General features: G+C 44.9%; 1 protein-coding gene across 1 annotated transcript in view; it reads left to right on the top strand.

The window, feature by feature from the left end:
- RSKR (ribosomal protein S6 kinase related) overlaps positions 1–7,284 on the top strand; it is a 30,027-nt gene extending 22,743 nt beyond the window's left edge. Inside the window, exon 12 of the mRNA XM_040421788.1 lies at positions 7,060–7,284. Within this exon, the coding sequence (XP_040277722.1) occupies positions 7,060–7,284 (225 nt within the window). The remainder of the gene's footprint in view (positions 1–7,059) is intronic.
- The last annotated feature ends 20,295 nt before the right edge of the window (positions 7,285–27,579 follow it).

Genomic DNA, 27,579 nt, shown 5'->3' with positions numbered 1-27,579 from the left:
CAACTTTGTATAAAAAAATGGGAAAAGTTGTCTTTTGCCAAGATATTTCTCTCACCCAGCATGGGTATATATAAAATGACACCCCAAAACACATTCCCCACCTTCTCCTGAGTACGGAGATACCAGATGTGTGACACTTTTTTGCAGCCTAGGTGGGCAAAGGGGCCCATATTCCAAAGAGCACCTTTTGGATTTCACAGGTCATTTTTCACAGAATTTGATTTCAAACTCCTTACCACACATTTGGGCCCCTAGAATGCCAGGGCAGTATAACTACCCCACAAGTGACCCCATTTTGGAAAGAAGACACCCCAAGCTATTCCGTGAGGGGCATGGCGAGTTCCTAGAATTTTTTATTTTTTGTCACAAGTTAGTGGAAAATGATGATTTTTTTTTTTTTTTTTTTTTTCATACAAAGTCTCATATTCCACTAACTTGTGACAAAAAATAAAAACTTCCATGAACTCACTATGCCCATCAGCGAATACCTTGGGGTCTCTTCTTTCCAAAATGGGGTCACTTGTGGGGTAGTTATACTGCCCTGGCATTCTAGGGGCCCAAATGTGTGGTAAGGAGTTTGAAATCAAATTCTGTAAAAAATGACGAGTGAAATCCGAAAGGTGCTCTTTGGAATATGGGCCCCTTTGCCCACCTAGGCTGCAAAAAAGTGTCACACATGTGGTATTGCCGTACTCAGGAGAAGTTGAGGAATGTGTTTTGGGGTGTCTTTTTACATATACCCATGCTGGGTGAGATAAATATCTTGGTCAAATGACAACTTTGTATAAAAAAATGGGAAAAGTTGTCTTTTGCCAAGATATTTCTCTCACCCAGCATGGGTATATATAAAATGACACCCCAAAACACATTCCCCACCTTCTCCTGAGTACGGAGATACCAGATGTGTGACACTTTTTTGCAGCCTAGGTGGGCAAAGGGGCCCATATTCCAAAGAGCACCTTTTGGATTTCACAGGTCATTTTTTACTGAATTTGATTTCAAACTCCTTACCACACATTTGGGCCCCTAGAATGCCAGGGCAGTATAACTACCCCACAAGTGACCCCATTTTGGAAAGAAGAGACCCCAAGGTATTCGCTGATGGGCATAGTGAGTTCATGGAAATTTTTTTTTTTTGTCACAAGTTAGTGGAATAGGAGACTTTGTATGAAAAAAAAAAAAAAAAAAAAAAATCATCATTTTCCACTAACTTGTGACAAAAAATAAAAAATTCTAGGAACTTGCCATGCCCCTCACGGAATACCTTGGGGTGTCTTCTTTCCAAAATGGGGTCACTTGTGGGGCAGTTATACTGCCCTGGCATTTTCCAGGGGCCCTAATGTCTGGTAAGTAGGTAAATGACCTGTGAAATCTGAAAGGTGCTCTTTGGAATGTGGGCCCCTTTGCCCAGCTAGGCTGCAAAAAAGTGTCACACATCTGGTATCTCCGTACTCAGAAGAAGGTAAGGAATGTGTTTTGGGGTGTCATTTTACATATACCCATGCTGGGTGAGAGAAATATCTTGGCAAAAGACAACTTTTCCCATTTTTTTTATACAAAGTTGGCATTTGACCAAGATATTTATCTCACCCAGCATGGGTATATGTAAAATGACACCCCAAAACATATTCCCCAACTTCTGCTGAATACGGAGATACCACATGTGTGACACTTTTTTGCAGCCTAGGTGGGCAAAGGGGCCCAAATTCCTTTTAGGAGGGCATTTTTAGACATTTGGATACCAGACTTCTTCTCACGCTTTGGGGCCCCTAAAATGCCAGGGCAGTATAAATACCCCACATGTGACCCCATTTTGGAAAGAAGACACCCCAAGGTATTCAATGAGGGGCATGGCGAGTTCATTGAAAAAAAAAATTTTGGCACAAGTTAGCGGAAATTGATTTTTTGGATTTTGTTCTCACAAAGTCTCCCTTTCCGCTAACTTGGGACAAAAATTTCAATCTTTCATGGACTCAATATGCCCCTCAGCAAATACCTTGGGGTGTCTTCTTTCCAAAATGGTGTTATTTGTGGGGTGTTTGTACTGCCCTGGCATTTGAGGGTCTCCGCAATCATTACATGTATGCCCAGCATTAGGAGTTTCTGCTATTCTCCTTATATTGAGCATACGGGTAATGAGATTTTTTTTTTCCGTTCAGCCTCTGGGCTGAAAGAAAAAAATGAACGGCACAGATTTCTTCATTCGCATCGATCAATGTGGATGAAAAAATCTCTGCCAAAAAAAGAAAAAGGAGGGGAAAGGCGTCTGCCAGGACATAGGAGCTCCGCCCAACATCCATACCCACTTCAGCTCGTATGCCCTGGCAAACCAGATTTCTCCATTCACATCAATCGATGTGGATGAATAAATCATTGCCGGGATTTTTTTTTTTATATATACAAAGTGTTTGCCAAAGTATATGAACACCGCCACCTCCTCAGCTCATATGCCTCGGCAAACATATCTTTTACTGCAGAGGAGAAATCTCGTCTTGCAGCGCCGCATACACCGACTTGCGTGTAATCTGACAGCAGCACAATGCTTCTGTCCGAATGCACATCAGTGCTGCAGCTGGTCGATCGGTTGGTCCACCTGGAAGGTAAAAAAAACAAAACAAAAAAGAAAAAACCAGGCCGCAAAGCAATAACTTTATTAACTTTAGAACAGAACATATTAACTTTTTTAAACTTTTTTAACTTTTTTACTTACCGGTAATTTTTTTTTTGTTTAGTTTTTTTTACCTTTATAGAACAAACCTCTCCTTCCCCATGGGACAATGTGCAAAGCGCAAATCGCCCAAAGATGTGGCGAAGTACGTTATGCACTTTATCCCAGGTGAAAGGAGAGGTTTGCAGCAGCTGAGAGTAAAAGGGCCCTAATAGCCCTGTGTGCCTGTCCTGTGAGATGCAATCCCTATGCTAGGTGTACCTGTGTGTGGTACTTCCGGAAACACTCTCCATAGCATAGGGCAGGGTGGTCAGCACAGTCAGGACAGAAATAGCGGGTGTCACGCCTTATTCCACTCCTGCTACAGACACGACATCTTTTTCGGGGTGACGGTTGGGTTGAGGTACCAGGAACGACACTGGGGAAATGTCGCTCGTGTAGACGGCTAACTACACTGGGGGATGGGGCCACGGAACCTCCTGGGTAAAGGAGGTTCTCGATGATCTCTTCCTGGAATTTGAGGAAAGATCGTGTTCTCCCAGCCTTACTGTAGAGAACAAAACTATTGTACAGCGCCAATTGAATTAAATATACAGACACCTTCTTATACCAGCGTCTGGTTCTGCGGGAAACTAAATACGGAGACAACATCTGGTCATTGAAGTCCACCCCTCCCATGAGCGCATTATAGTCGTGGACACAGAGGGGCTTTTCAATGACACGGGTTGCTCGCTCAATTTGGATTGTCGTGTCTGCGTGAATGGAGGAGAGCATGTAAACGTCACGCTTGTCTCTCCATTTCACCGCGAGCAGTTCTTCGTTACACAAGGCAGCCCTCTGCCCCCTTGCAAGACGGGTGGTTACAAGCCGTTGGGGGAAGCCCACGCGACTAGTTCGCGCGGTGCCACAGGCGCAAATCCGTTCTAGAAACAAATGCCTAAAGAGGGCCACACTTGTGTAAAAATTGTCCACATAAAGATGGTACCCCTTGCCGAATAAGGGTGACACCAAGTCCCAGACTGTCTTCCCACTGCTCCCCAGGTAGTCAGGGCAACCGACCGGCTCCAGGGTCTGATCTTTTCCCTCATAGACACGAAATTTGTGGGTATAGCCTGTGGCCCTTTCACAGAGCTTATACAATTTGACCCCATACCGGGCACGCTTGCTTGGGATGTACTGTTTGAAGCCAAGGCGCCCGGTAAAATGTATTAGGGACTCGTCTACGCAGATGTTTTGCTCGGGGGTATACAAATCTGCAAATTTCTGGTTGAAATGGTCTATGAGGGGCCGAATTTTGTGGAGCCGGTCAAAAGCTGGGTGGCCTCTGGGACGGGAGGTGGTGTTGTCGCTAAAATGCAGGAAACGGAGGATGGCCTCAAATCGTGCCCTGGACATAGCAGCAGAGAACATGGGCATGTGATGAATCGGGTGCGTTGACCAATATGACCGCAATTCATGCTTTTTTGTCAGGCCCATGTTGAGGAGAAGGCCCAAAAAAATTTTAATTTCGGAAACTTGGACTGGTTTCCACCGGAAAGGCTGGGCATAAAAGCTTCCCGGGTTGGCGGATATAAATTGTGTGGCATACTGGTTGGTCTCTGCCACGACTAAGTCCAAGAGCTCCGCAGTCAAGAACAGCTCAAAAAATCCCAGGGCCGAACCGATTTGAGCCGTCTCAACCCGAACTCCAGACTGGGCGGTGAAAGGGGGAACTACAGGTGCGGCTGAAGTTGGTGACTGCCAATCAGGGTTTGCCAGCACCTCAGGGATTCTAGGGGCTCTACGGGCCTGTCTTTGCGGTGGCTGCGACGGGGTAACTAGTGCACGTGCCACCGTACCAGCTTCAACTGCCCTTCTGGTGCTCGCCACGTCACCATGTTGTACGGCAGTGCTGGTACTAGGTCCAGGGAGGGCTGCGCTGCTGGTGTATGCCTCACCACGTGATCCGGCAGCGACAGCCCCACTCTGCTGCTCTTGAAGCGGATCCTGCATAACCTGTGGTCTAGCGACATGGGGCCGGGTACGCCTGGTGCTGCCAGGGACCTCCACCTCCTCGTCCGAACTTTGGGTCAGAGAGCCACTGCTTTCCACAGGTTCATATTCTGACCCGCTAGATTCATCAGATGAGGGTTCCCACTCCTCATCCGACTGGGTCAGAATCCTGTAGGCCTCTTCAGAAGAATACCCCCTGTTTGACATTTTGGACTACTAAATTTAGGGGTATTCCCTGAGACTACCCAAGAAAAAAAGCAAACCTGTCTTACAAAGGGGAGGCTAGCGAAGTACCGGAGGCCGCTGCGGTTGATAAAAAATATCAAAACTGATTTTTTTATCGCCGCAGTGCGTGTAAAATGAATGTGCAGTGATCAAAAAATATATATTTTTTGTCACTGCGGTGGGGCGGGCGTGGGTGAACGCACGTGTGGGCGACCGATCAGGCCTGATCGGGCAAACACTGCGTTTTGGGTGGAGGGCGAACTAAAGTGACACTAATACTATTATAGATCTGACCGTGATCAGTTTTGATCACTTACAGATACTATAAAAGTACAAATGCTGATTAGCGATACGCTATTCAGCGAATAAAAGTGACTGCGGTGTGGTGGGGTGGGCGCTAACTGACGCTAACTACCTAACCAAGGGGCCTAAACTATCCCTAAAACCTAACAGCCAATACTAGTGAAAAAAAAAAAGTGACAGTTTACACTGATCACTTTTTTTCCTTTCACTGGTGATTGACAGGGGCGATCAAAGGGGTGATCAAAGGGTTAATTGGGGTGCAGGGGGGTGATCTGGGGCTAAGGTGTAGTGTTGGTGCTACTCACAGTTCAGTCTGCTCCTGTGCTGGATCCAACCGACGAAAAGGACCAGCACAGGAGCAGAGAAGCCATATAACAGATCATATTTACTAATATGATCTGTTATATGGCTTGTGATTGGATTTTTTAAAAATCGCCAGCCTGCCAGCCAATGATCGTTGCTGGCAGGCTGGTGACTAACTTGTTCTTTAACTTTTGCCGGCCCGCGATGCGCATGCGCGGGCCGGCTTGGAGCGAAATCTCGCGTCTCGCGAGATGACGCGTATATGCGTGACTGTGCGCAGCGCTGCCACCTCCGGAACGCGAATCTGCGTTAGGCGGTCCGGAGGTGGTTAAAGGGCATCTGTGAGCAGATTTGTCCCTATGACACTGACTGACCTGTTACATGTGCACTTGGCAGCTGAAGGCATCTGTGTTGGTCCCATATTCATATGTGCCCACATTGCTGAGAAAAATGATGTTTTAATATATGCAAATGAGCTTCTAGGAGCAACGAGGGCGTTGCTGTTACACCTAGAGGTTCTACTCTCTCTGCAATCAAAGTTTAGAAGTTGTAGCAGTTAGCAGAGAGAGCAATGCGAACACATATGAACATGGGACCAACACAGATGTCTTCAGCTGCCAAGTGCACATGTAACAGGTCAGCCAGTGTCATAGGTACAGATCTGCTGACAGATGCCCTTTAAAAGTACAGATACATAAGCTATGAATGCCACTGTGGAAAGACTGTTACGTATATTTGAGCACCTTTAGGCTGGTGAGATACAAACTGTCTTGTGAGTGCTACAACCTGTTGCCTTCTATCCTAATAATAACACCTGAAGAGCAAATTAGAGGTTGAGGGTTTTCCAGGATAGGATAGTCCATCAAAATCAGATTGTTGCGGGTCTGACTGCCGGCATCACTGCTGATCATCCGATTTTTGGTGATGGCTGTGCTTGGTATTGCACCTTACTGCAGCAGTTCCATTCAAGGGAATTAAACTGATTTGCAATACCAGGTACAGCCACCACTAAAATCATGGCGCTATGCCTGGTAAACAATGAAGAGGCATAGTACTCACTAGTGTCCACTAATGATGGGGGTGCCAAAGCCAGAACTGCACCAATCTGACATTTATGATTTAACTTAAAGATAGGCCAATGGTATTATAGCCTTGGAAAACCCATTTAAAGAGCACCTGGCAACAGGATCAACCCTATTTAACCAGACATACTGCTTGGTAGGGATGATTCTGCTGATTAAAATGGTACCTGTCTTGTTAACATTGGTTGTGTTGTTCCTGAGGAAAAAAAAAAAAGACTTTTATTCTCAATGCAAATGAGGGCTTCATTTTAGCAAAGGGTGGACTTTCAGTGCGCTTCAGCTTTCCAGTGCTGGTTTTTCATGGGAACCTGCAACTTATTTTGACAGGACAGGTATCAGTTTAATCAATCAGATGAAACCTATCAGGCAGTAAGCCTGGTTTAATAGGGTTGATGCTGATGACAGGGGCTATTTAAGAATCCATGGCCAGAAATGTGTGTCATACCTGAGAGTTTTTATTCATATAAAATATCATTATTTCTTTAGCTTCTGTGCAAAGTTCCAAGACAGAGGCTCCGTTATCTCCATCAATTCAAGAGCCACATCTTCTTCCGAGGAATGACTTTTGATCCTGCATTGCTCCAAAAATTCCCAGTTGAGCTGGTCTTAAAAAGGCGGAAATCAGAAATGACTGAACAGTCAGACTTTGTTGGTTTTGAAGATTTTGACTGGGATTTAAACCAAACGCTTCAATTTCCTTCCCCAGCCTAAGGCGTGAAATAAAACGAATGCATTCACCTTGATGCGGCCACTGCCTTTCAATTGCAGTTACAGGAGTTTTCTCCTATCTGATCTGACATCAGGCCTTCAGAGATGACAGTGGGCACTGAGCGAGCGGGAAGGGTGTCTAAGTGTGTCCCGTTCTAGTGTGCACTGGCATCTCTTGGTCATCACGTTGTGTTCTGCAGGTCACCGAGATCTGCAATTAATGTTCCCATTGGATCCGCATCACAGACGGGTAGTGGTGTGTCGGCAATTATATTCAACACCACTAAGCACTGCTTCAGACGACCCTCTGAACACCATGACTGAAGAAAGTGGGCTCACTCATGTCACTGCCTGGCTCTAGTGATCATTGGTTTGAGGATTGCCACTGTGATTTGTCTGAACGATAGAGGCACTAAAAAGGTATTTTATGAAATTAATCATCACAGAATTTCAAACCTTTTAAAATTAGCAAAAATGGTGCCCAAGGGAGGACAATGCCTAAAGCTCAAGCGCTAACAAGATGGAACATTATCTTTTTCAACTCTATTTGTGTATTAAACCCAAGGAGTGTTAGGGTACTTTCACACTCGCGGCAGAGGATTCCGGCAGGCAGTTCCGTCGCCGGGACTGCCTGTCGGATCCGTCAATACGGACGCAAACTGATGGCATTTGTCAGATGGATCCGGATACGGATATGTCTGACAAATGCATTGAAATACCAGATCCGTCTCTCCAGTGTCATCTGGAAAAACGGATCTGGTATAAAAAAATGTGGGCATTTTTAAAGGTCTGCCCATGCGCAGACGTGAAAGCCGGATCCGTTTTGCCGGAACACTTAATGCCGGCATTAATATACTTCAATGTAAATTAATGCCGGATCCGGCATTCCGGCAAGTGATCAGTATTTTTGGCCTGATAGAAAACTGCAGCATGCTACAGTATTTTGCTCTCCATTCAGGATTGCTCTCCATTCAGAATGCATTAGGATAAAACTGATCAGTTTTTTTCCGGTATTGAGCCCCTAGGACGGAACTGAACACCGGAAAACAAAAACGCTAGTGTGAAAGTACCCTCACATAGAGGGGTTGTCCAGCTTTAAGATTTTGATGACCCATCCACCAGATTATCAATATGTCAGTACACAAACGGATTATAGCTCTTTTGCACGCCCTAGTAAGCAAGTGAAACCAAATGAAATATACTGGTCAGGCAAGTCATGGAACAAACAGACCAGCATATATAGGAGGGCTTATGGGCATAATTAGTCAAATAGCTGAACTCAGAGCAAAAAGGGGAATTAACCCTTGCATGCAGCCAGGAGGTTCAATGAAAAGACACAAATACACACACAGAAAGAGATCTAGCAGTCAGGCTGCAGCCTGTACCATGGGACCCAGGAGTCTGGCGGTCAGTCTTTGGCAGAAGCTAAGTGAGGGAGGCAACAACGGTGCCCGCCCCGGGATGGAGGTGAGCATGGAGCTTTGCCATGACATCTTCACTCTGCCAAAGGAATTACATAATACATTACATTATATAAGCTTGGCCATCCTGTATTATATAATAGCAGTTGTTTCCAAACTTGTATACAGGTCGATGCATTAAAGGGAGTCTTTGACCTAAAATCACTATTATAGAAGACTAACATCAGGATCTCCATTACATTCCCCATATTAGAATGCTACCTTCCATATTGCTGTCCATCGCCGATTTACTCAGAAAAACACTTTTATTCAATATGGATTTCGTAAGAAAAGCGGCTAGGGGCCTGGGCAACGGCCGCCTGAACGCCGCCCCTGGGCACCTTCAGAAGTTAATTAACATATTGAATAAAAGTGTTTTTCTGAAAAAATCGGCGATGGACAGCAATATGGAAGGTAGCATTCTAATATGGGGAATGTAATGGAGATCCTGATGTTAGTATTCTATAATGGTGATTTTAGGTCAAGGACTCGCTTTAAAAATTGTTTTTCTTGTCTCTTACTGTTCCCATTCATAGAATATGATTTGAGAGACAGGAATGAACTACACTGCCATCTACTGACCAAATAGCAATAGACATATGTATTTGTCCATGTTCTAATCTTGGTCTGGTAATTGTGTTTTGGTGATTTTGCATGTAGAAACCTTTTCAGTATTTATGGTCTATATGCTCCACATAAGTGTATTGAGTGCCAATAAAATGTTACTCTCTGCATTGACGATGGTGCCATCCATGGTCTCTACTTACGGTCTATATATTGACAGATGGATTGTATCTCTATCACATGGCAGCTTGAGCCTGTATCCTGTTGTTCTGGCCATAAGGAGACATTGGAAGGAACCAGGTTGGACATGTTCAATTTTAACTCAGTCAATCTTTTGTTCTGCCAGATGATAGTCCAGTGTCTGAAGTGTCCGGCAAGCAACTTCTCTCTCTCCTTTATTGAAAGAACATGTTAATGGGGAGACCGGAGGGATAGAGCTGTCATCAAAAGAAGAACATGGCCAGTTGTGGACTAAAAACTAAAAGTGGCTCCATGTTGTAAGTGGGTCCAAAGTGGCAGAAGGTGGGGCCAACACAAGTAGGCAGAGTCAAGAAATACCACAATGAAGCACAAAATACCGCCCCAACAGAACCAAATATCACAGTTCAGCACAAGATACTGTTCCAGCGGCCTCAAATAACTGGCACATGTGGGACACAGAACTCAGCCAGTCCTACTGTCAGCATCCTGCCTGGCCTTTCAGTTCTATCAAACACACAGGAGAATACAGCTCTACATACCTATTACATTTAGTGATGTCTCCTCTGATTGTAAACGATCTCTTTCCTCATCATCTCCATTTCGTCCAGACCACCATAACAACTTCTTCCAGACACATTTCATCTTTTCAGAGTTTGCCACCCAAACATCTTACGTTCCTCACTTTTACATTACTTTCCCCACTTTCTCAACAAACTTCCCATCCTGGTGCACAGTGCAATCCTTCTACTACCCTTATACCATGTCCGCTGTGCATCTCAATGCCTCTAAATACTATACTGTAGATAAAATAGTACCGTACATTTAGTCCCCTGGAAAACACTAATACCATACAAAAAATTGTGCTAAGCAGAGTACCCTCAACAGTTATAGTACTCCATTATAGTGCACAGGTATCAATAATGCCACCCTATATTGGCCCCTGTGATACAATGCTCTCCCATTGTTGCTACAATAGGATTAAAGCCACAGTAGCAATAATGCCCTCCTGTAATGCACTTAGTAGTTATAAAGCTGACGAATAAACATTGACACAATATATCTGATTATCAATAATTTGAGAACATCTTAAAGGGATTTACAGGATTAGAAAAATGCTGCTTTCTTCCAGAAACAGTGCCACACCTGCCCATGGATGGGTTGTGTCTGGTATTGTAGCTCATCTTGACTTAAAGGGGTTGTCTCATTTCAGCAAATGGCATTTATCATGTATAACACTTACTAATGTATTGTGATTGTCCATATTGCTTCCTTTGCTGGCTCGATTCATTTTTCCATCACATTATAAACTGCTTGTTTCCATGGTTATGACCACCCTGCAATCCAGCAGCGGTGACCCTGCTTGCACAATATAGAAAAAAGCTCTGGCCTATGTACACTTCAACGGTCATAGTCACCAGAGAGGCCGGCACTTTTTCCTATTGTGCCAAGCACGGCCACCGCTGATTGATTGAAGAGTGGTTGTAACCATGGATATGAATTGCATAATATAACGTGGTCTCAAAAAGCTAAATGTTTATTTGAATCATGGATATGAGCAGTGTATAATGTTCTGGAAAAATTTATCCAGCCAGCAAAGGAGGCAATATGGACAATCACAATACATTAGTAAGTGCCTTAACTACATGATAAATGCCATCTGATGAAGTGAGACAACAGCTTTAACTAAATGGGGCTAAGGCTACTTTGACACTAGCGTTTCTATTTTCCGGTATTGAGATCCATCATAGGATCTCAATACCGGAGAAAAACGCTTCTGTTTTGTCCCCGAACATTGTCAATAGGGACAAAAAGTAACTGAACCCAACGGAATGCTCCAAAAGAATTCCGTTCCGTTTGGTTGTGTTCCCATACCGGAGAGCAAACCGCAGCATGCTGCAGTTTTCTTTCTGTCAAGGGATGCGGAGCAAAACGGATCCGTCATGCCCCACAATACAAGTACTGACACAAACTGCCACAATAGAAAACGGGTCCGTCCTCCATTGACTTTCTTTTTTTTAATTAGATAATTTTTATTAACAATTTTCTAATTTATACAGAAATAAACATGGAATATCAGCAACGGATACAATAATGGGTACAAGTAATCTATTTGACCTGCAGAAATTTATATCTTTCCAGAAGTAATAGTACAAGTTACATGTCAAGGCCCATTCATCCATATTTTAATACACTGCCTGTCCAAAAAAAAAGTCACCACCTGGATTTAACTAAGCAAATAGTTATGAGCCTCCTATAGGATAATTACTGCATGGGCGATTATCTTTCAGCTGGCAACAAGTTATTGAACCCCAACTGGTGCAATGAGTTGCTTCTCATTTCTTAAACAACCATGTCGAAAGACACATCTCGTGGTCGTGGAAAAGATTTACCGTATTTTTCGCCCCCTATAATACTCACTTTTTTCCCCCCAAAAGTGGGGGAAAAATAGCAGTGCATCTTATGGGACGAATGCTGCATTTTGCAGAATTTTCAATGATACGCCGCGATGCTGCACGGTGGGTGTATCAGCTGAAAGGGAGGAGGGGCTGGGGGCCGGCATCTTCTTTTATAATGACAGCGGGGCCCGTGCAGTGACTGTATTCTACTACATGGGCCCCGCTCACTGTATGTAATCTTATCTATAATTGTAGGCATTGTTAATGTATAAAAATTCATAAAGTGGGCGGCGCAGGCGCTACTGAGCGCTTGTAAGTAATACAGGCGCTAATTACCCTGAATTTTTATATATTAACAATGCCTAAAATTATAGATAAGATTATATACAGTGAGCGGGGCCCGTGTAGTAGAATACAGTCACTGCATGGGCCCCGCTGTCATTATAAAAGCAGATGCAACCCCCAGCCCCTGTATTGGGGGTCATTCACACTACAGGGACACTGTTATGAAGGGGATCTGTAGATGACACATAGCATAAGATGCTATATATGTGTCATCCACAGATCCCCCCCATAACAGTGTCATCCACAGATCCCCATAACAGTGCCATCCAGAGACCCCAATAAGAGCCAACCAGATATCCCCATAACAGTGTCACCCACAGATCCCCCATAACAGTGTCACCCACAGATCTCCCATAACAGTGTCACCCACATATCCCCCATAACAGTGTCACCCACATATCCCCCGTAACAGTGTCACCAACAGATTCCCCATAAGTGTCACCCACAGATCCCCATAACAGTGTCACCCACAGATCCCCCATAACAGTGTCCTCAACAGATCCCCCATAATAGTGTCATCCACAGACCACCATTAGTTCAAAACCCACCAAAAGCACACCTTTTGGTTCAAAATATTTTTTTTCTTATTTTCCTTCTCAAGAACCTAGGTGCGTCTTATGGGCAGGTGCGTCTTATAGGGCGAAAGATACGGTAGTCTGTTTGAGAAGGGTCAAATCATTGGTATGCATCAAGCAGAGAAAACATCTAAGGAGATTGCAGAAACTACTAAAATTGGGTTAAGAACTGTCCAACGTATTATTAAAAACTGGAAGGATAGTGGGGACCCATCGTATTCGAGGAAGAAAAAATCCTGAATGATCGTGATCGGCGATCACTTAAACATTTGGTGAAATCAAATCAAAGAAAAACAACAGTAGAATTCAGGGCTATGTTTAATAGTGAAAGTATGACCATTTCCACACACACAATACAAAGGGAAGTCAAGGGATTGGGACTGAACAGCTGTGTAGCCGTAAGAAATCCACTAATCAGTGAGGCAAACCAGAAAAAAAGGCTTCAATTTGCTAGGGAGCATAAAGATTGGACTCTGGAGCAATGGAAGAAGGTCATGTGGTCTGATGTGTCCAGATTTACCCTGTTCCAGAGTGATGGGCACATCAGGGTAAGAAGAGAGGCAGATGAACTGATGCACCCATCATGCCTAGTGCCTACTGTACAAGCCTGTGGGGGCAGTGCTAGGATCTGGGGTTGCTGCAGTTGGTCAGGTCTAGGTTCAGCAACAGTATGTGCTCCAAGAATGAGGTCAGCTGACTACCTGAACATACTGAATGACCAGGTTATTCCATCAATGGATTTTTTCTTCCCTGATGGCACGGGCATATTCCAAGATGACAATGCCAGGATTCATCAGGCTCAAATTGTGAAAGAGTGGTTCAGGGAGCATGAGACATCATTTTCACACATGGATTGGCCACCACAGAGTCCAGACCTTAACCCCATTGAGAATCTTTGGGATGTGCTGGAGACGGCTTTGCGCAGCAGTCAGACTCTACCATCAGCAATGCAAGATCTTGGTGAAAAATTAATGCAACACTGGGTGGAAATAAATCGTGTGACATTGCAGAAGCTTATCGAAGCAATGCCACAGCGAATGCGTGCCGTAATCAAAGCTAAAGGCGGCCCAACGAAATATTAGAGTGTGTGACCTTTTTATTTGGTGGTGAATTATTTTTTTGGACAGGGAGTGTATTAACAGTAACTACCCCACCCTTAAACCATCCCACCCACCCCCCACCCGAGCGATGAAACGGGCACAGCAACCACAATAAAGGTATATTGTATTGGAACACCAACAGACAAACTCTTGATACACTAAGTATGGGCTTCATGTCCAACTGCATCAAGACAGTATTACCTATCCACCTCCACGCCAGGTCTACACACCTATTCTCCATTCTATATTGTGGGATTCATATGATAAAGTCCTGCATCTACACCAAACTCTGTGACCCTTCCTCCCAAAAAAAGTTCCACAGCAATGAGCCCTGTTATACCACAATAGACCTACATTCAACGCATTTGTCCCATATTTTGTTAAACTTAGCCAGACATTGCCTTTTAAGATAAACACCCTTTTCTAGGTGAAGGATCTCAGTCATTCTGTCCCAAAATTCAGCCCTAGTTGGGGGTTGGGGTCTAAGACAGTGTTTAGCTATTAATTCCCTGGCCTGAAAGAGCAAGCGATGCACTCCAGTGCGTGAGTGGCGGTGTTGAATGTCCAATATTCCCAGTACACACGTCCTCGGACCGGTCGAAACCGCAATCTGATAGCCATCTTTGATATCTTCTAGCATACCTGACCAGAAGTTTCCAAGCCCCGCACACTCCCAGAACATGTGAAGCAAGGATGCAGGACTCAGTGCACATCTAGGGCATGAAGCATCATTCCTAACACCAATCTGAACAGAAATGCCGGAGTTCTATATACCCGGTGGACAAGAAACAACTGGGACATACGCTGGCCATCACATAATGATAATTGAGGCGTCAAGGCTAAAACTGCCTTCCATTGGTCTTCTGATATTGGGCCAACCTCTCCTTCCCACCTTCGCTTGACCAGTAATGTATCTTGTTTCACAGATTTCGCAAACAAGTTACTATATATGGGTGATATTAAGCCACTGGAGGAGTCACTTGTGATAATCTGCTGAAACAGTGGGACTGTTGTGCATGTAAGTGATATAAATTTTGCCTGAGCCTGGAATGCATGCCGTAGCTGGAAGAATTGGTAAAAGGCTGTACGAGGCAGGGCAAAGTCGTCCCTGAGCTGATGAAATGATTTGAACGCCCCCATCTCTCTGCAGCTACTACAGAAATTTCATGCCTCTCCGTTCCCAGGGCGAAAACCCTTCTAAGCGAAATATCTCAGGCAGCAGGAGATTTTTCCACAGGGGAGTGACCTGAGTAAATCCCTGTACAGACATCAAATCCCGACACTTATGCCAAATCTTGTGTATCAGGGTAAGTGTAGGGTGGGGTCTCCCCAACTTATCAGAGAGGCCACTTTGTTCCAATAGGACCACCGGTGAGTCATCTTCTATAATGTGTGCTATTAGCCGGGCAGATGCGATATCCCCTGGGGTTCTACCCCACCCCCTCAGCTGCTGCAACTGAGAGAATATACAATATAGACATGGATTTGGAATGGATAGACCCCCCTGCTTCTTTTCCTCTTTGTAAAATATCTAGCCGGATCCTGGCTCGTTTCCTACGTCAGATCAAGCTTCTAAACATTCTACACTGCCTGTCCAAAAAAAAAGTCACCACCAAAAAAAAACTTTTTCACAATTTGAGCCCGATGAATCCTGGCATTGTCATCTTGGAATATGCCCGTGCCATCAGGGAAGAACAGATCCATTGATGGAATAACCTGGTCATTCAGTATGTTCAGGTAGTCAGCTGACCTCATTCTTGGAACACATACTGTTGCTGAACCTAGACCTGACCAACTGCAGCAACCCCCGATCATAGCACTGCCCCCCCCCCCCCACAGGCTTGTACAGTAGGCACTAGGCATGATGGGTGCCTCACTTCATCTGCCTCTCTTCTTACCCTGATGCGCCCATCACTCTGGAACAGGGTAAATCTGGACTCACCAGACCACATGGCCTTCTTCCATTGCTCCAGAGTCCAATCTTTATGCTCCCTAGCAAATTGAAGCCTTTTCTTCTGGTTTGCCTTACTGATTAGTGGTTTTCTTAAAGCTACATAGCTGTTCAGTCCCAATCCCTTTAGTTCCCTTCGCATTGTGCGTGTGGAAATGCTCTTACTTTCACTATTAAACATAGCCCTGAGTTCTACTGTTGTTTTTCTTCGATTTGATTTCACCAAACCTTTAAGTGATCGCCGATCACGATCATTCAGGATTTTTTCCCCGACACATTTCTTCCTCGAATACGATGGGTCCCCACTATCCTTCCAGTTTTTATAAATGCATTGGACAGTTCTTAACCCAATTTTAGTAGTTTCTGCAATCTCCTTAGATGTTTTCTCTGCTTGATGCATACCAATGATTTGACCCTTCTTAAACAGACTAACATCTTTTCCACGACCACGAGATGTGTCTTTCGATATGGTTGTTTAAGAAATGAGAAGCAACTCATTGCACCAGTTGGGGTTAAATAACTTATTGCCAGCTGAAAGATAATCGCCCAGGCAGTAATTATCCAATTGGAGGCTCATAACTATTTGCTTAGTTAAATCCAGTCGGCCGCTTTCTTTTTGGATAGGCAGTGTATCTATCCTGAAAAAAATTTGTTGTTGAATCCAGACAGGGGAATTGTGCAAAACATACATAAACTTTGGCATGAGAATCATTTTAAGGAGATTGCTCCTACCTGTCTCAGACATTGGTAGTTTGCACCACGCATTTATTTTGTAATGTTTGTTGAGACCACAATTCCCAAGTACTTAAATTCATGGACAACCTGCAGCTGAGTGTATAAAAGGGAGAAATCAACAGGGGTCTGATCCAGTGGACACAGAATGGACTTGTCCCAATTTATGCGAAGACCAGACCTGTCTCCGAAATCCTGTATAAGAGACATGATAGGGCCCAGCGACTGCTTCACATTTCCCACATATATGAGCATGTCATCTGCGTAAAGAGACACCATCTCCTCTTTGGCTCCCATAGGGAAACCCACGATTTTTTCAGAGGATCGGAGTAAACATGCAAGTGGTTCAAACGCAATGTTGAATAAAAAGAGGGGATAACGGGCACCCCTCACTTGTGCCTCTGCCCAACCCAAATACCTCAGATGTACCACCATTAGCTTTAATCCTAGCTCTGGAACTGCGGTATAGTAGTTGAACCCAGGATATATATGTGTTTCCAAAGCCCATGACACGTAATACTTCCCAGAGATAGTTCCATTATACACTATCAAAGGCTTTGGCCGCATCCAGAGATATTATGGCCTGATCTCCCACCGAGTCTGCCCTTATTAGGAAATAGCCTCCTGAGGTTTATCGAGGTGGATTTGTCAGGCATGAATCCTGCCTGATCATTATGGATGATAGTCGAGATAACAGCCTGTAGCCTATTTGCTAGGACCTTTGCCAATATCTTAACATCGGTGTTCAATAGGGAGATTGTTCTATACGAATCAGGGAGGGTCGGGTCTTTCCCAGGCTTTGGTAGTACAACCACCACTGCCTCCTTCATTGAAGCTGGCAGTTCCCCGTTTTGAAAGGCATCATTAAAGACAGATAGTAGTTGTGGTAATAATAATTTGGTATATTTTTTTTTAAAACTCAGCCGGTAAACCATCCATCCCAGGAGCCTTTTCATTCGGAAATGATTTAAAGGGATTCTATCACCTCTTTTTACCATATAGAGATGCAGACATGCACAGCTAGATCGCCGCTAGCATGTCTGCAATATACTTGTCCCATATCTCTGAGTGCTTTTATTCAGGGGAAAAAATAATTTTATAGATATGTAAATCAGCCTGGTAAGGAGCCCAAGGGGCTGTACTAACCGTTCTGGAGCCCAGCTGCAATGAGCAGGACCGTGGTACAGTGGCCAATTATGCAGTGGGTCAGGATATGTGTATAAAAGTCTATGGTTTGTTCGTGACACCAATTGCAATGTGCGCAGGGTACTGTTGCAGGGCCCTTTAAGATGTTATAACTAACGTACCAGGTGAGGAAGGCCAGAGTGGGGATAATGTCTCTGTGTAATGTCAACGGTGTCTCCTACCTTGGTACGGCTGGACTCCTGGATCCTGGCTCACTTGCAATAAAATGAGTGTTGTTAGTAGGAGTAATTGAGGATCTTTGGTAGCAGTAAATGAGATCCAGACTTGTAATAAAGTTCAACTTGTCTTTACTGGTTGCAGCTTTAATCCATACAAGATACAGCATTAGCCTTAGGTCCCAGCAGGTATTGCCAATATGTGGCAAGAATCAATATCTCTTCTGCTTCTTATCATATGCCTGGAGAATCTGGCAGGTATATATCTTCTGCTCTGTCTGTCTTCTGCTTGATATGTGCCTGACTAGCTAAAGGAGGAATTTGGCTTCTCCTGGTCTCTGGATCTGTACTCACAGCTATGCTCACAGGGAATGCTCTTCCTGGAGGACTGGAGTTGCTGCTTGCTTCCTACCAGCACTGAGGCTGATGGCTCAGTCTGGGAATGGAGATCATTGGTCTCAGCCGAGGCTGGCTCCAAGGTTGGGATCCCTGTAACTGGGAGCTCCTACTAACCCAGCCTTCCCCCAGCAGGGGTGGCTGGTACACTAACTAGAACTTCCTTTCCTCCCCATGAGACAGGACATGGGCCAGCCCACTTCTGCTCAAAGAGGGGGGAGCTAGACTGGAATGAACTATTCCAGTCCAGATTTACTAAACTGGCTAAGGTCCTGCAACATACTGCTGCCACCTGCTGGTGTACATGGAAATTACAGCATAATATATAAAACAGGCCTACAAAATACATATAATTAAGAATGCAATGTTAGATTACACCAGATGACAATATACATACACCTAACATGTTGTAGCGTGGAGAAAGAGTTTAGTGACATACTCTGGGATGTTACATTCCCCTTTACTTTAAGGTAAGCCGTCCTCGGCTTATGCTTAGGAGGTAGAGAAAGAACCAGCTCTGGGTACCCAATAAATACAAAGTGCTGCGTGAATTACATATAATGACATCCATAGAGAAAACATGAAACAGCTTTCCCCAGGTTCCTGCCCGCTAGAGTTAGGTGTCCAACACACAGTTTCCTTCTCTTGGTATAACCAGGTAACCTAAATACTGCACAAAGCAAAACCTTTACTGACTGACTTTGTATGTTATTATGGCCATCAAACATCAAAGAAAGCATGTGGGTGTCTTTACTCCGTAATCCCACCATTATGTAATGGAATGCCCGCAAATGAAAGTGTGGCTTTATCCTGTATTCCCTTCCCTGCACCATAGCCTGAAGAAATTTGGCTTAAAGCACGATCACTATGATGACTGTGGGGTAGCTAGAATATGTGGCTCTAAGGCTTGAGGCGCCTTACCTTAGGCAAAGGCTCAGAAGGGGAGGTATTTATCGTCTCCGTATACTTCTGGCAAGTCACAGGAGGAGGGCAGTACGGTCCCATGGATCTCCTGGAAATGAGACACCTCAGGATGGGAACAATCCTGAACATTTAACAAGCGGGAAGGAGCAAACTAGGGCTTTTAACGATTACCGAAGCAGCGGGGGTACCTATGTAGTTACTGGACCTGCCTGGACTTACCACTTGGTCCTACCCTGGGTACCTATGGGTATATATCACCGGGTGTAGGCCATTAGTATTCAGCGTCCGTATGAAGACAGTCCGTATAAAGGGGGGGGGGAGAACAAGAGCTGTTAAGTTAAGGCACACTTAAGTAAGTTGCTACATTTTTTGTTAAGTGCAATGGTAAGTGCAAACATCATAAACAGTGCATAAATTCACATTGCGGCACCTAGAAGGATAATACACACAATGGGCATGTTATCTTGAAGGTTACATAACTTGTAAACTGGTACAATAAGCGCAAAAATATTAAATAGGACATCACAAAGAGCTCAGGTATCGTTCGAGTCCATTCCTTGGGTGCAAGCTTTTATGTTGCAATAAAACATTTTTAGTAAAATAGTGCAAATTTTAATAATGCAAGATGAGGCTCAACAATAACTTGAGTCCTTTTTCCTGGAAGTGCTTGAAGTTGTAGAATCCTCTGGAAACTTTTAAAAGTCAATTGTAATCCACAGGGATAAAATGTTATAAAAGCACAAGGCTATCAAGTAACCTGAGAAAGGGGATAAAACGCTGAACTTGGACATGAGGGGGTTAAGTACTGATGGGGGGAGTCCTTACTGAGCATGAACATCAGGGTGAGGATTAAAATAGGGCAACCTGAAACATAAAAACGTTAAAACACACAAGGCCAACAGGTCCTCACCCGTCAGGAATCAGTCCACGGAGTGGCTCCCAAATGTCATTTTTGTTTTAGAAAGGACACACTTTAGAGGAGGGCATCCATGTCCTCCTCGCTGCTTGAGCAACTAAAGCGCATAAGAGGGCGCTCCTGCCTCTGGTAGCTCATGGTCGCAGCTGTGGTAGTGCGCCACTGACCTCTAGTGGTGGCTGGTTAGATTGGATGTGCAGACAGCCTAGAAAATGCTGCTGTAACCTGTTGTAGCCCGGAATCCCTAACCGTTACAGAGGGGGTCAGAACCTCTGGCTGAAGGGGCTCTGGCAAGTAGGCAGTAGGTGCCTGAGGCTGCTTCCAAGGCAGTATATACAGCTGCACCTTAGGATTGAATGTCAATACAGAGTTATTAATCTGGCCCACTCGCAGGGTTGGTGGTGCGGCCAGATCAGGTATAAGTGGAGCAGGTTCAGGCTGGGGCTGCTCTCTAAACCGCATTCTGCCATCCGGGGTCTCTTGTAGGCATCTCACCTTGCCCGCAGAGCCTGGGTCCTCCTGCCAGGTCTCTGGGGTAACTGCAGGGGTGAGTGGCTTGTCCAATAGGGTCACACCAGCGGCAAAGGGACCCTGCACGGAGCGCATGGGGGTATACTCCATCTGGTCCCCCACGTACACGTTGTGACAGGCCTGCGGCAGGTAGTGTCGCTTTACAGAGCGGTGGCCCACGAAAACCTCCGATCCGGAGTAATTGTCCTGTAGGAACCCGACTCCCCTCTCAACGGAGAACCATAGGACGGTTCCAGTCCGTCTGTTCAGCTTAGGGTCTCCTGGCTGGGGGTCATCCACTACCTGTTTCACCCATTCCTCGACGGCGGATTTATACTCCCAGGCCGTCTGGGCAAAGGCAGTTATCTCACGGGGCACCTCAGGGTTCAGGCTCCCCGGCTTAACGGGAGTCGAGCTGGGCAGCGGAGTGGAAACACCAGCCGCCTCCGCCGCACCAGTAAGTGTCTTTGGCGGAGCAGGCCTAGGCCTGGTGGTAGCTTCAGGAGCGACGGGACGTGGTGCAGGGGCAGATGCGGACCGGGCCGAGGCCTCAGGGAGCACGGCAGCTCCTACCTGTTGTCGCGGCCGGGCGGCCGGTACCGGTGCTTCCTGGTAGTCATCACGGGGTCCCATCTCCGTCTGCGGTGCAGGCTGGTCAGAGGCTTGCGCAGCAACGTCAGCGGCGTCCTCCGCGGGAGCAGGTTTGGCGTCGGCGCCCATCTTCCGTGACGTCTCGCCTTTTGTGCTGACAGGATTGGAAGCGGAGGGATCCGCAGCCTCCAGGGACTTGATCTGAGTCTTGTCTTCCTCCGCGGGAACTGGAATCATGACAGCGGTCTCCTCTGGTACATCAGGAGCGCTGCTCAGGGTAAGTGGCGCGGACTCTTTGGCCGCGAAGGAATCCACTGCCCCTGGGCTTGTGGCAGAGACGGAGGGTCCACTCTTTTTCACCAGTTGCGAGACTTGGATCTCTGGCAGGTACTCTTCATAGACTGGCTCTCCACCAATAGCCATCTGATTCCACCTGGGCTGGGGAAGTGCCATCTTCACTGCCTCCTTGATCAAGCAGAATGCCAGAGATAAGGGTGGAGCCCAGAGGGAGGAGTCTTTATCCCCTTGGCTCACAATAGAAAGTTCATGGTGGGCAGTCTTTAGCTTTCCCGCTTCTGGGGGGCATATTCGCAAATTTCGCGCTCTTGAGAGGGTGTTCTTGTCTCTTCCCATCTCTTGGGGGCAGTTACAATAACTGAGGGAAACATGGCCGATTAACCCTTGCAGTGCTGACGCGCACAATGCAGCGTTTTCTGGTCCAGCAATGAAAGTAATAAAGTCCATTTTCAACATTTTTTGCAGCTCTCTCAATACAATCTGCAACTCTTGCAATACTGTGAAACATGCGATTAGGTCCGTTTTAGCACAGAATTGGGTCCGGTTCTGTTGGACAGGGGTAGGTACAATTCAATCCGATCCTGTTCGTGACGCCACTTAATGCAATGAGCAGGACCGTGGTACGGTGGCCAATTATGCAGTGGGTCAGGATATGTGTATAAAAGTCTATGGTTTGTTCGTGACGGCAATTGCAATGTGCGCAGGGTACTGTTGCAGGGCCCTTTAAGATGTTATAACTCACGTACCAGGTGAGGAAGGCCAGAGTGGGGATAATGTGGGGCATTAGCCTTAGGTCCCAGCAGGTATTGGCAATATGTGGCAGGAATCAATATCTCTTATGCTTCTTATCATATGCCTGGAGAATCTGGCAGGTATATATCTTCTGCTCTGTCTGTCTTCTGTTTGATATGGGCCTGACTAGCTGAGGAGGAATTTGGCTTCTCCTGGTCTCTGGATCTGTACTCACAGCTATGCTCACAGGGAATGCTCTTCCTGGAGGACTGGAGTTGCTGCTTGCTTCCTACCAGCACTGAGGCTGATGGCTCAGTCTGGGAATGGAGATCATTGGCCTCAGCCAAGGCTGGCTCCAAGGTTGGGATCCCTGTAACTGGGAGCTCCTACTAACCCAGCCTTCCCCCAGCAGGGGTGGCTGGTACACTAACTAGAACTTCCTTTCCTCCCCATGAGACAGGACATGGGCCAGCCCACTTCTGCTCAAAGAGGGGGGAGCTAGACTGGAATGAACTATTCCAGTCCAGATATACTAAACTGGCTAAGGTCCTGGTAAATACTGCTGCCACCTGCTGGTGTACATGGAAATTACAGCATAATATATAAAACAGGCCTACAAAATACATATAATTAAGAATGCAATGTTAGATTACACCAGATGACAATATACATACACCTAACATGTTGTAGCGTGGAGAAAGAGTTTAGTGACATACTCTGGGATGTTACACTGCCACGCCTTCCTGTGAAGGAGCCCAGCACCACCTGTAACCAGCAATCTCCTCCTTGCTCACGAAGTCAGATCACCGTAATCTCGCGATGCGCGAGCTCGCGCATGCGCAGTGCCGGCATAGTGTTCCTTCCCTGTGCTGGTATCAGCCTCAGGGAAGGAACTGCGCATGCACAAGCTCGTGCATCGCGAGATTACTGCGATCTGACTTCTTGAGCAAGAAGGAGATTCCTGGTTACAGGCGGTGCTGGGCTCCTTTACAGGGGGCGTGGCTGGGCTCCAGAACGGTTAGTACGGCCCCTTGGGCTCCTTACCAGGCTGATCATATCTATAAAATCATTTTTTCCCCTAAATAAAAGCACTCAGAGATATGGGACAAGTATATTGCGGACATGCTAGCGGCGATCTAGCCGTGCATGTCCGCAGCTCTATAGGGTAAAAAGAGGTTACAGAATCCCTTTAAGCGCCGAATCTAGTTCGGTTACTGTCAGAGGTTGGTCTAGATAGGCCGCATTTCCCTCTGAAAGCCGCGGGATGCGGATCCCAGCAAGATAATCTGTAATATTTTGGGAGTCTACTGTCGACTTGGTTTGATATAGTGTTTGGTAGTACGTGTGGAATATTGCCAGGATACCTGCATCAGTCGTGACCAGAGAACCATCAGTTTCCTGTATGGACAGAATTTTTGATGGGCCATCCTGTGCCCTGACGACCCTGGCCAATTGTCTGCCAGAGTTTTCTCCAGCCTCAAAATATTTTTGTTTAAGACGGGCCTCAACCTCAGCGGCTCTCACCTCCGACGCGGCGCCACCTTGCCTCGGCGGTGCAGGAGTCCCGGCGTCTCTCTGCTCTTTCTCTTTCTTTCCCGCACGCTTCATGTCGGCGCAGGTGAGGTCCACACACCCAGGGGAGTATTCCGAGGGCCAGCTAGCAATATAGTAGGAGGATGATTGTAGAAGGCAGGACGGGAGCCTCTCAGTATCGCATCCTCTTACATGCCCGACCAGGACATGCCCCCTCCATTGACTTTCAACGGTGTTCATGACGGATCTGTCTTGGCTATGTTAAAGATAATACAACCGGATCCGTTCATAACGGAAGCGTTTTTGCTGAGCCCTGCCGGATCCAGCAAAAACGCTGGTGTGAAACTAGCCTAAACAGCAATATCTCACACAACCTGTTGACAGATGTGGCACTGTTTTTAGAAGAAAGCAGTCATGTTTTTCTAATACTGTACTGCCACAACTTCCACATAACATCTTACTTTATACACCATGGGTGTGTTACTCAGTGAGAATAATACCGCATATAAGAAGAAGGAGTGAGTGCCATGACTCATAGCGATGATTGTGCAGAATTGCAAAACAATAGAGGAACTTCCCGTTAGCACCTGGAATAATTAATGAAGCATTTTTAAAGGGATCGGTTTAACGCCAGAAGGTTCAGTATTGTTTTACAACTGCTAAATAAATGAACTTACTAACAGCATCTTGAAAACTTTACAAATGATATGTGTGTGTGTCGTGATGTGTGAAGGGAGCTGGCTGTGTGGCTCAGTTATTAGCTAAGCCTTCTGTGTCTCTGCATCAGCCATGATAAAAAATGGGTCTTAGCTATTGAACTGCCAGTCCTTCATCAAGTCAACGGCAACCATGGATGGGAAGAAGCTCTCTATCTGTGTCAGACCGTTACAGCTTACAGGAGAGTCTCCTCTTCTGGGACCGCAAGGACATTTAGTGTATCAGTAAGTTCATTCACGTTACATTTTGAAAACAATGATAAACTTTTTCTTACATCAGACAACCCGATTAAATTTAGTAACCTGGGCCGTTGTAATACAGTTCGTTCGGAAAATCTTCAGACGCTTTAACTTTTTTTTTAACACTTTATGTTGCAGCCTTGTGCTAAAATTAATAAAATCAAGTTTTCCCCCACCAATCTGCACTCAATACCCCAAAATTAGAAAGTGAAAACAGAATTTAAGAAATGTTTCCAATTTATTTATTTTTTTAAAGGGAAAAGTAACATTTTGATGATGTTTCTGTACTTTGGAGTCCACCTGTGGTAAATTCAGTTGATTGGACAAGATGTGGAAAGACATAGAGGAGAGAATTGCCTGTAGAACTCAACTACATGATTGTATGGAGGCACAGATTTGGAGAAGGGCGCATCTGCTGCATTGAAAGTTCCCAAGAGCACAATGGCCTCCATAATTCTTAAAGGAAAACTGTCATATTTTTTTTTATTTGCTAGTTTATTAGAGCTAGGCATGTATACCTGAGTTAGTCTGTCAGTGATTGCCAAAAGATCTGTAATTACCTTATAATAACAGCTTTCATTAATGTCTCCTGTCCCTTTCCACTGCTTCCTTAAAAGACCGTTGCTATAGCTCATCTGTCTCCAGCTAGGAAGGCTTCAGAGTGAGGAGGCGTGTCTCTCAGTAATCCAATCTGATGACTTTACATTCCCCATATGTCTACTTCATGTTTGTATCATTTTGGGAATGATATTTTATTTTTTTTGTGATGTTACATGGCTTAGAAGTTTAGAAGCAAATTTTGAAATTTTTCTGAAATTTTCCAAATCCCACTTTTTATGGACCAGTTCAGGTCTGATGTCACTTTGTGAGGCTTACATAATAGAAACCATCCAAAAATGACCCCATTCTAGAAACTACACCCCTCAAGGTATTCAAAACTGGGTTTACAAACTTTGTTAACCCTTTAGGTGCTCCACAAGAGTTCATGTAATTAACAATTTAGAAATTTCAATTTTTTATTTTTTTTTCCATTTTAACCCATTTAAAATTTAAAGTAAGGGTTAACTGCCAAACAAAACTCAATATGGGTTGCCCTGATTCTGTAGTTTGCAAAAACACCCCATATGTGGTCCTAAACTACTGTTTGGCCAAACGGGAGGACATAGAAAGAGGGGAACACCATATGGGTTTTGGAAGGCAGATTTTGCAGGACTGGTTTTGTTCATACCATGTCCCATTTCAAGCCCCCCGTTGCACCCCTAGAATAGAAATTCCAAAAAAGTGACTCCATCTAAGAAAGTACACCCCTCAAGGTATTCAAAACTGGGTTTACAAACTTTGTTAACCCTTTAAGTGTTCCACAAGAGTTAATGGCAGATGGAGAAACAATTTTGGAATTTCAATTGTTTGGAAAATTTTCCATTTTAACCCATTTTTTCCAGCAATAAAGTAAGGGTTAACTGCCAAACAAAACTCAATATGGGTTGCCCTGATTCTGTAGTTTGCAAAAACACCCCATATGTGGTCCTAAACTACTGTTTGGCCAAACGGGAGGACATAGAAAGAGGGGAACGCCATATGGGTTTTGGAAGGCAGATTTTGCAGGAATGGTTTTGTTTATACCATGTCCCATTTCAAGCCCCCCCTTGCACCCCTAGAATAGAAATTCCCAAAAAGTGACTCCATCTAAGAAAGTACACCCCTCAAGGTATTCAAAACTGGATTTACAAACTTTTTTAACCCTTTAGCTGTTCCACAAGAGTTAATGGCAGATGGAGAAACAATTTTGGAATTTAAATTTTTTGGAAAATTTTCCATTTTAACCCTTACTTTATTACTGGAAAAAATGGGTTAACAGCCAAACAAAACTCAATATGGGTTGCCCTGATTCTGTAGTTTGCAGAAACATCCCCTATGTGGTCGTAAACTACTATTTGGCTAAGCGGCAGGACATAGAAGAAGGGGAACGCCATATGGTTTTTGGAAGGCAGATTTTGCTGGACTGGTTTATTTACACCACGTACCCTTTCAAGCCCCCTGATGCACCCCTAGAGTAGAAACTCCATAAAAGTGACCCCATCTAGGAAACTACGGGATAAGGTGGTTGTTGTTTTGGGACTATTTTAGGGGTAAATATGATTTTTGGTTGCTCTATATTACACTTTTTTGAGGCAAGGTAACAAAAAATTTAAATTCTAAAATTGTTTCTACATTCGCTATTTAGTTTTGTGGAACACCTAAAGGGTTAACAAAGTTTGTAAAGTAACTTTTGAATACCTTGAGGGGTGTAGTTTCTTAGATGGGGTCACTTTTTTGGAGTTTCTAGTCTAGGATACATCAGGGGGGGCTTCAAATAGGACATGGTGTCAAAAAAACAGTCCATCAAAATCAGCCTTCCAGAAACCATATGGCGTTCCCTTCGTTCTACGCCCTGCCGTGTGGCTATATAGCCATTTACTACCACATATGGGGTGTTTCTGCAAACTAAAGAATCAGGGCAATAAATATTTCGTTTTGTTTGGCTGTTAACCCTTGCTTTATTACCGGAAAAAAAGGATTCAAATGGAAATTTTGCCCAAAAATTTGTGTTTTGGCACCGTTTTTATTTTATATTTTTAACGCTGTTCATCCGAGGGGTTTGGTCAAATGTTATTTTTATAGGGCAGATTCTTACGGACGTGGCGATACCTAATATGTCTACATTTTAGAATTTATTTAGATTTTACACTATATTATCATTTTAGGAACCAAAAAAAAT

Source organism: Bufo bufo, chromosome 3 (genome assembly GCF_905171765.1).
Source record: "Bufo bufo chromosome 3, aBufBuf1.1, whole genome shotgun sequence".
Taxonomy (NCBI): Eukaryota; Metazoa; Chordata; class Amphibia; order Anura; family Bufonidae; genus Bufo; species Bufo bufo.
This window is presented reverse-complemented; position numbering and strand designations above follow the sequence as displayed.